The sequence below is a fragment of the Ylistrum balloti genome, unplaced genomic scaffold, assembly GCF_031769215.1.
Source record: "Ylistrum balloti isolate Yb309-2 unplaced genomic scaffold, AGI_CSIRO_Ybal_v1 Utg369576, whole genome shotgun sequence".
Lineage (NCBI taxonomy): Eukaryota > Metazoa > Mollusca > Bivalvia > Pectinida > Pectinidae > Ylistrum > Ylistrum balloti.
Window position 1 is genome coordinate 599,829 of NW_026781869.1, and position 10,652 is coordinate 610,480.

Below are 10,652 nucleotides of genomic sequence, written 5' to 3' on the forward strand. Positions count from 1 at the left end.
GACAATAATATGTTCAGATAAATTTATGGTCTGTAAATTAGCCTTAGTCAGAGATTACTGTCAGGGCGGTAGCACGTGGCCGGCAAACCGCAAACTGATTGTCAATAGTGTGCCGGTATCTCGTAAACAAATATCAGTCCATTTACCCGAGTCAGTAGTCATTTATTGGGTTGAAACAGCGCTGTACAAAGCGTTATGTCTTTTCTAACCAGTCAAAGTGTTACTGACACCAAAGGGCGTGTTCAATAGCAGAGAGTTTAACGCCTACTGCTGTTAAGATATCACGCCGTTTACAATACTTCACCAATTAAAACCGCTTTTACAAAAGAGGGGGCGGAGCTTACATGCGTCTCTGGAAATGATTGGCGGTTGACGCTGCTTATGACATCATTACACTACAGATTCTGTAGGGCGTGAGTTTAGGTCGATAGAATGTAATTTAAGCTTTTGAAGTTAAAAATCCGAGTAGTTTGCTTGTCCTTGTGTATGGATCAGGTCGTTTATAGCAGGTGATTCTCATATTGAAACCGGAATACAACTGATGTCTGTCATTATTACAGACTGTGAAATACTTGTTTGAACGTTTGCTGTGTGTGACATTTTCCTTGGACTCCTTGAAAAAGTCGGTGTTGAATGTTTACATTCTGTGGTAAACTGCATTATTTACCAACAACACGTGGATGATTACAGGTGAAAAACCGCATCCAGGTAAATATTTTTATCGGCGTAAGGTGAGTTAAACAGCATCGGACATAATGAGCACTAGTGGTGAAATGAGCCCACAAGACCTGTCGCCATCAGGTGGAGGAGGAAGTATTGACATAAACATGGAAAATAATAAACATCTAAACAATGACCACGTGAAAAGACCGATGAATGCTTTTATGGTGTGGTCAAGAGGCCAAAGACGAAAAATGGCACAAGAAAATCCCAAAATGCACAACTCTGAAATCAGTAAGCGGTTAGGAGCGGAATGGAAACTACTCTCCGAGGAGGACAAACGGCCATTTATTGATGAAGCCAAACGATTACGGGCTCTTCATATGAAGGAACATCCAGAATACAAATATAGACCCAGAAGGAAACCAAAATCCCTTCTTAAAAAGGACAAATACGCTTTCCCAATTCCGATGTTAGGAGGCTTTGGGCCGTCTCTAGGGACCATGCCTCCGGGTTTCGGACCCATGACAAGCCAAGCAGAGGGAATGATGGGGAGCGCAGCTTCGTTTAGTTTAAGTGAAAAAATGAGAGCATTTCTACCACCTTCGTCAACACATGGATTTTATCCTCATCTTGATAGTGCAGGAAAGTTGGACAGTTCTTCAATAGGTGCACTTCGTTCTCAAGAATTACCCAGTATGTATGGTTCGCCCTATCTTCCTTCTCACTCCTCGGCATCAGCCTTGAGTGGACTACCCCCGGCCGCACATTCTCACCCTGGACAGTATCTGGTGCCCTGTTGTCCCCCGGGCTACTTACCCTCGCAGGACGTACATAGACCAGTTGCTTATGTATTAGTGAAACCAGAAGATCACTATCGGCACCCAGCTGTGATGTAAATTTCACCCGGAAAACCTGAGGAAGCTTAATTAATACTGGTCTACGTGATACAGGCCCGTACCGCTGGACGTTTGACGGACAATCACGTGACCTTCTGAACGGTACAATCAGAGGTATCAACTTAGATCCTTTCAGCTAAGTTATCACCAGTAATACTCTCTGTCGATGTTGGTTCGGACAATTCTGCACGCGACCGTGCAAAAACACGTGCAGTGGAAACCTGTATTTGGTGGTCATGAAACTCTGATTTTAAAAATGTCGGTCCTGGACCACACTCAGCTGGAATATGAGGAAATGGTCGGAAAACATCAATGTTCCGATCGGAAACGGACGACTGGACTGCCGTAAGTAAAGCCTGAACCGGATTTGTGTATGGTGCTAAAATTGGGTCCTGTGCTAATATGGGTTGCTGTACGGTGCCCGTTTGTGTTCAAAGACCCAGCAAGACTCTTTTAACACGTATACAAGAAAACGTACAACTCAGCACATGAAAATAGAAACAGAGACTGCTTTATTCAATTATATGTGTTCAGTCATCAATATCGATCAGTTAATATTGATTATGTTAGAAAATCAATATTTACTTTGATCAGAAAATGAATAGACTTAGTCTATTGAATTGATTAATGATCTCTTTTGAAAAACATAATTGTATTTTGTCATGTTATTTATTTTTCATGATATTCGTGTCATAAAAACTTATTTAAGGACAAAATGTGATGGAAAAATGATAGAATTATTTTATCGTGTTCAATAGTGCTAACAGGTAGGTTTTGATACGTTATCCGCAAACAGTTAAAAAGTATGTACATAAGTTCATGTTAATTTCAGCCGTGACTCAAATATTTGATACAACCCGTCTTTATCTGTTGATGATAAATATTTCCTCGATTTTTTTTCTGATTCAGAAATATGATACACTAGGTCGTGTCATTGTGTATAGGAGCTCTATGTCGGTATGTCACGTGTCTTAAATCTAACAAAAAAAGGAATCATTTGCGAACATCTGTTTTTTGTGTAACAAGATGCTAAATGAAAGAAAATTGAATATACCAGTTGCTGAAAAACTTCCGTGATGAAGGATCATCATGCCTATGAAAATGAATTTGTTGATGGCTCTATAGACATAGTGCAGAGGGAAAAGTAGATTATTAATTTCGTAATCTGTACTAACTTATAAGATATAAACTAAATTCAATTCAGATCAACTAAAAATCCCACATCGGTGTATTATGGAATGTTTCAATCTTATGTAATTATTTTAGCAGACAATCTTGTAGTGATTTGAAATAAAACTTCTGATATTTTCTCTGAAAATTAATAATCGGGGTCGTCACATTATCAAAGCGAAATAATTTTTTTTATTTTTCAAAACACGGCTTTCCGTAAAGAAATTTGTTGTAGTCTGTGTTTACCAATATCTTTTAGTAAAATGAGTTGGTGTTTTATCTGAGCATTTCAAAATATGTAATATATATTTTTAAAATTTGCAAATTTACCTACTGTCATGAAAAACGAAATGCTTTTGAAATATCAGTTGTGTTTTTAATTTTCAATAGATTTTGAACGCCCCATGTAATTAATTCGATTATCTTCATGTAATATGAGAAAATGATACAGATATTTACATTGAGAGAACAGACCAAAAATTATATAGGTGTTCCCGAAAACACGTCTAGGGGTGAAATGACTGGCGGCAATCGACATGTTGTTGATTTCACTGGCAGGACAGCTGGGAAAATAATAGGGATCAATTTCTGTCACAGATTACAATCACACGTTTTGTCGTTTTGTATTGCTATTGAAATGGATCACTAAAGGGGTCAACAGTATTTGTTTTAAAAAAGCCCCCTAGGAAATCAACAACGTTTAGAGATTTATGCTAGGCCTTACAAAACAATATGTATGTTATATCTAATCTTTCAGATTATTTTCACTGATAAATAAACACAATTTATTGTTCATTATTGTCTATTCTGTTAGATGATTTATCGATAAAAAAGTAACATCATGTGACATTGAATGACTATGTCATTTTCTTGATACTCAAACGGAGGTGACCAAGGCAGATATCATATCAACCTTATAATAGAAAAGAAAACTATGTAAGACCAGATGACTTTTTTAAACTTACCAACTGATACACGAAAAAAAAATCATGAAATTTACAAGTGGATAATTTTCTAATCAGGTTTGCATCTTTAACTTCCCACGTGATGCAGGGAAGTTTAACTGTACGTTGGTTTGTTCTTGCTAGAAATGATATTGAGACTAAGATCTACAATTTTTGATAACACGTGATCAATTAGTTTTAAACCATGAAGAGTCTACAAAAGTACTGGACATTGTTTCAGAATAGAGACAAAAACTTAAATGCAATAGTTGTAAGATATAAAGACACTTAAATATAAGTTGCATTTTTTCAGAATATTTAGGATTGGAATTTTGGCGGAAGAAAAACATTTTTGTTTCAAATCAAATAATTATGTATGAGAGTATTTGTTAAATAGAGACCTTTGTTTAAGATAATAGTACTTCATCAGACAGATGACACACTGTTGTAAAGGAGAGACTCGAAGATGCCGGTAGCATCAAAGACTGAAAAAGTATTTCTCTATGCTAATTTTATATGTTGTTAAAATGTTCCTATGTAGTTTGCATATGTTAAAATTTGTATCTATGTTTCTTTTCAGTTAACTTTTAAGCGATTTTACATCCCTTTTCATTTTGATAATGGAAATATATGGTTATCATCTTAATAAAAATGAAAAAAAAAACACTGTTTCCTTGTTGTGTAATATTTTCAAGAGAAGAATAGGTAATGTATTTCTGGAATTCTCTCTTTCATATGCATCTACAGAAATAGAAAAGGATTCATGAATAATTAATATTCCATTATCGGTGTAGAAAGACAAGACTCGTGAAATAGAGATAAAGATTTGGATTACAATGCTAGGCTGATGATAAAATGTAAAGATTTATGAATTTTTAATTCCGTGAAATGTATGGCTATGTTTATTGGAGTATGTTTGACCCGGTAGAAGTACAATCATCAATAAACCATTAGCAACTATGGAACCGTTTGATCATCTTCTGATAAAACTAAATCAATGAAAAAAAAAACATCCCAGCATTTAACAAACTAGAGTGGATCCTGTGTACTCTGAAATACATCATATTTACCTGTTCAGTTTAACACCTTGTGGACTTTCTTACTCGACGCCTTGTAGAGCGCGAATATTCTCTACAGAAATTGTCCTATCTGACACCTTGTCGTCCTAAAATATAGTTAGTACTTATCTGTCCTCTTCGACACCTTCTTAAGCGGGAATAAAGTTTTTACTTACCTGTCCGATCCACAACTTTGTTGATATAACATACATGTAGTTCTTATATTTATTTATCTTGTGGGCTAAGCTATTTCTTTATTTATCTATCTTTTCAGAGACCTTGTGGTCCTATGGTATTTTTTATATTTTCCTGCCCTCTCCAACACTTTAGATATATCTTAAATTCACCTGTCCTATCCGACACCTTATGATCCTTATATATATCTTATATTGATCTGTCCTATTCGACACCTCGTGGTCCTTAGATCTATCGGAAGTCTATCCGTCCTAACTGGCACCTTGTTGTCCTAACACATTTCTTATATTCATCTGTATTTTCCTAAGCTTTGTAGCGTACAGAAAGCTCACATCTAGCTGTCCTATCCGTTAACTTGTGACCCTAACTTAAGATATTTCTTATATTTACCTGTCCCCTCCAGGACCTTGTTGGACTAAGCTTTATCGTATATCTGTCTGTCCTATCCGACACCTCGTGGTCCTTATATATATATATATATCTTTTATTGACCTGTGCTATTCGACACCTTGTGGTCCTTATATATATATATATATATCTTATATTGACCTGTGCTATTCGACACCTTACGGTCCTTATATATATCTTATATTGACCTGTGCTATCCGACACCTCGTGGTCCTAAGATATATCTTATATTGACCTGTCCTATCCGACACCCCGTGGTCCTTATATATATCTTATATTGACCTGTGCTATCCGACACCTAAGATATATCGTGGACACCCCGTGGTCCTAAGATATATCTTATATTGACCTGTGCTATCCGACACCTTACGGTATATATATATATATATATATATATATATACCTGTCCTTCCGACACCTCGTGGTCCTAAGATATATCATTGACCTGTGCTATCCGACACCTCGTGGTCTAAGATATATCTTATATATATATATATATATATATATCTTATATTGACCTGTCCTATCCGACACCCCGTGGTCCTAAGATATATCTTATATTGACCTGTCCTATCCGATACCTCGTGGTCCTAAGATATATCTTATATTGACCTGTGCTATCCGACACCTCGTGGTCCTAAGATATATCTTATATTGACCTGTCCTATCCGACACCTCGTGGTCCTAAGATATATCTTATATTGACCTGTGCTATCCGACACCTCGTGGTCCTAAGATATATCTTATATTGACCTGTGCTATCCGACACCTCGTGGTCCTAAGATATATCTTATATTGACCTGTCCTATCCGACACCTCGTGGTCCTAAGATATATCCTATATTAACCTGTCCTATCCGACACTTTATGGCAAAGCATGTGATTAGAGAAGATTATCTATGTACGCCGAATTTTTATGATTTCTTATCATAGGTCATAGAATAGATGACGAATTAGTGAATTGTCGAACAGACAGTATAATGAAACACGAAGGGGAGTTTCATTTCATAACCTACCTAATCATCGATATGACATTTTTGTCTGTTCTGTCATTTTTATGCTAAATTAAAATTGCACTTAAATTAGACAGTTTAAACTTCCTTCATCAAAACAGTATGTTTTGTTGGAAAATAATATATTGAGTGTAACAAAGAGTTAATGTTATTGTTAATTATTCACACCGATCACTAACGGATTATCGTTTATCCTATCAATGCTGTCCGGATATGTCCGGATTACACGAAATATACGGAATATCGAGTCGTTTATTTGTGTATAGAAAATCCCTATGATCGAATCTTCTCGACATCGGAATAGTTAAGTATATGTCTGGATTCCGTCTTACATAGAACTGAGGTTTCAAAGATACATTTTATGAAGGTTTCAGATTTAAGACGTGTTCTTTGTATAAGATTCTTTCTTTTAAAAAATGCAGTTATCTGACGTTTATATCGAAATGATTCGCTCATTGATTCCTGCAAAAATCACCTCTTTTTAGGTGTTCGGGAAAGGAAGGGTCTCATTTTATTACTACAGATGAAATTTACGTATTTACTAACTAAATTTCATTCCATTTTTTTTTACATCATTTATCTTCACTTAATTGTACTATTATACGTATTCGTGGATAAAGTTTACACCCAAAATTAACCAAAATAAAACGAAATTTACGATTTACAGTTGTTTTAAGAGCACTTAATATTATATATATAACTGCTCTCTTTACATTTATTTATTTGAACATTTCCTTGATAATATTTCAGAAATACATTTCAGTTTTCATCTATTTATCATAACGAATGATTGCAGATTATGAAACCATTTTGGATTTAGAAATATGTTATTGCGAAAAAATATCCTAGATTTTAATTTTCAAAATTCATGCTTATGTTACGTTTGTATTCGTGGATATAATACTAAGAAATTAGTAAGTAATCGATTGTTTGTATTAATATAATATCATAAATAATATCTTAAAAGGAAAAAAAACTAGTATGTGTTAAGCAGAAGCGTTATCATTTTTACACTGAAGATACTAATATTTTGTCATTCGATAATTTCATATATTGTAAAGTTAATTGTGTCATGAAATTGCTTCATGTTATTACATGAGTTTTGAAATAAAAGCTACTGTTGGCATTATCTCGGAAATAAAGACTTAGAAATGAAATAAATGTTTAAAAATTCTGGTTATAATAATTGTAACGATAAAATAAGACGAGAATGCAGTAAACACGTGTTTTACTCGTGGTTTCTATAAAAGAGTACGGTGTTTAATTAAGACGGAGAACCAGCCCTTCTGATACATGGCTATCACTGTGCTGTCTCTCTTCACGAGTCTCGCGGGACCTAGCATCCGATGATCCGTACTTTTACACCACGGTCCTTATCACGGGTTCCTTTCCAGTTGGATACAGCCTCACACCGAGCTGATCACAGATGGATCTCCGACAGGCCGCTTCATCAGCCTTTCTCAGCAGCAGCAGCAGCAACAGTAAATCTGTTCCCGTCATTGATTATACTATAGCGGTGATATTCTGGTTAATATCTTCCAGCGGATATATAGAGATGCCTATTCGATAAGAATTAATGATTTGTATCAATGGGTTTAATGTATTTTACACATGTAATATGAGTAAACAATTACATGTAAACATGTAATTAATGAAGATATTGTATCTAAACCTGTATTGAATAAACATATTGTGCTGACATAAACTAAAACTCACATAAGTGACATCGTACAAAGCATGCAGCTAGAGATAAATTATAAGTGTGTGGTCGAACTTTTTTCTCAATTGGAAGACAAAAAAAAAACTTAACACTGTGAAACCTTTGTCCAAGCGTCTTTACTTCTCAACAATCGAATGAGATTGACAATAATCTTTATTTATTTATCCATTTATTAATCTGTTTATCGCATCCTAAGTCACAAATAACGAAATATAGGTAATAGAAGGGGCTGTGACCACCATCATCGACACTATACCCCGAGAGGGAGTCATACCCCGGGAGGGAGTCAATAGGAGGGATTGTGACTCACAACATCGACATCGAGAGGAAGTCAATAGGAGGGATTGTGACTCACAACATCGACATCATTCCCCGGGAGGAAGTCAATAAGAGTGATTGTGACTCACAAGATCGACATCATACCTCGTGATGTAGACAATAGGAGGTATTGTTACTCACAACATCGACATCATACCTCGGAAAGAGTCAATATGAGGGATTGTGACTCACAACATCGACATCATACCACGGGATGGAGTCAATAGAGGGCATTGAGACTCACAACATCGACATCATACCCCAGGAGGTAGTCAAAAGAAGGAATTTTGACTCACAACATCGACCTCACACCCAAGGAGGGATTGTGACTCACAACATCGACATCATACCCCAGGAGGTAGTCAAAAGAAGGAATTGTGACTCACAACATCGACCTCACACCCAAGGAGGGATTGTGACTCACAACATCGACATCATACCCCGGGATGGAGTCAAAAGGAGGTATTGTGACTCACAACATCGACATCATACCCCGGGAGAGAGTCAATAGGAGGTTTTGTGACTCACAACATCGACATCATACCCCGGGATGGAGTCAATAGGAGGTATTGTGACTCACAACATCGACATCATACCACGGGAGGGAGTCAAAAGGAGGGATTGTGTCTCACAAGATCGACATCATACCTCGGGAAGGAGTCAAAAGGAGGTTTTGTGACTCACAACATTGACATCATACCCCGGGATGGAGTCAATAGGAGGGATTGTTGCCCACACTTTAGAATATATACCGCAGTATGCAGTTACTAGTGAGTACAAAGGGTTGTAACCCCCACCCTAGAGACACCATACCCCTTGATGTAGTCAATAGGAGGGGCTCTGACTCACACTTTAGAATATATACCACATTATGTAGTGACTAGTGAGTACAAAGGGTTGTAACCCCTACCCTATAGACATCATACCCCGAGAGTTAGTCAATAGGAGGGGCTCTGACTCACACTTTAGAATATATACCACAGTATGTAGTGACTAGTGAGTACAAAGGGTTGTAACCCCTACCCTATAGACATCATACCCCGAGAGTTAGTCAATAGGAGGGGCTCTGACTCACACTTTAGAATATATACCACAGTATGTAGTGACTAATGAGTACAAAGGGTTGTAACCCCCACTCTATAGACATCATACCCCGAGAGTTAGTCAATAGGAGGGGCTCTGACTCACACTTTAGAATATATACCGCAGTATGTAGTGACTAATGAGTACAAAGGGTTGTAACCCCCACTCTATAGACATCATACCCCGAGAGTTAGTCAATAGGAGGGGCTCTGACTCACACTTTAGAATATATACCGCAGTATGTAGTGACTAATGAGTACAAAGGGTTGTAACCCCCACTCTATAGACATCATACCCCGAGAGTTAGTCAATAGGAGGGGCTCTGACTCACACTTTAGAATATATACCGCAGTATGTAGTGACTAATGAGTACAAAGGGTTGTAACCCCCACTCTATAGACATCATACCCCTTGATGTAGTCAATAGGAGGGGCTATGACTCATACTTTAAAATATATACCGCAGTATATTAGCCAGTAGAAGGGGTTGTGACCTATTCCCGATGAACCGAAGGTCTTAATACTCGCCTTATACAGTATTCTTTTATATACTTTGTTTCAGTTTCTATTTTGTATCACAACAAAGATATCGAGACTCATCACAGAGATAGTTTCTATGTATTACGTCATCTACAGGTAATCCGATGCTGTGTAGGTGTGGTAGCACGGACAACATCGAAGGCAGGTTTGCAACATGTATTCATGTAATATTTATATCTCTATACGGCAAATATTGAGCATGTATCGAACTGCATATTTCTATGTTCATGCTCGTATGAATGTCAGAAGGTCACTTTTATATTCATTGCAAATGACACACAAAAGATTTACACCATCTGAAAACGAAACAGGACAAATTCATCTAAATGTTTGCTTTTAACATGAACAAGCGAAGGAAAAGAGAAGTGTCAAAATGACTCTGATTTCATCGCGATCAAATGATTAAGGGCATAGTTTCAAATGTATGGAAAATTGGTTCTGGCAGCAGATTTTCTCTTTCGTTTCTGAATAAGAATTTCCTTCCATATTCTAGTACCCATATGCAGAATCTTCTTTCCCTGTTGAAGCAACACTCATCTCATAAAAACGGTTAACCTGACAAAATCTTTAACAGTTTACCCGTCTTGTCTGTCATATTGTTGGACAGATACAATGCCTAATCAGACAATCTGTTGGACTGGAATCT

The 10,652-nt window shown here is 36.8% G+C and overlaps 1 protein-coding gene across 1 annotated transcript; it reads left to right on the forward strand.

Annotated features, from left to right (window-relative positions):
• Nucleotides 1-680: 680 nt before the first annotated feature.
• LOC132565407 (transcription factor Sox-14-like) lies at nt 681-1,559 on the forward strand. Its single transcript, XM_060230051.1, is given in 1 exon segment — nt 681-1,559. A coding segment is annotated over 1 exon segment (879 nt).
• Nucleotides 1,560-10,652: the final 9,093 nt, after the last annotated feature.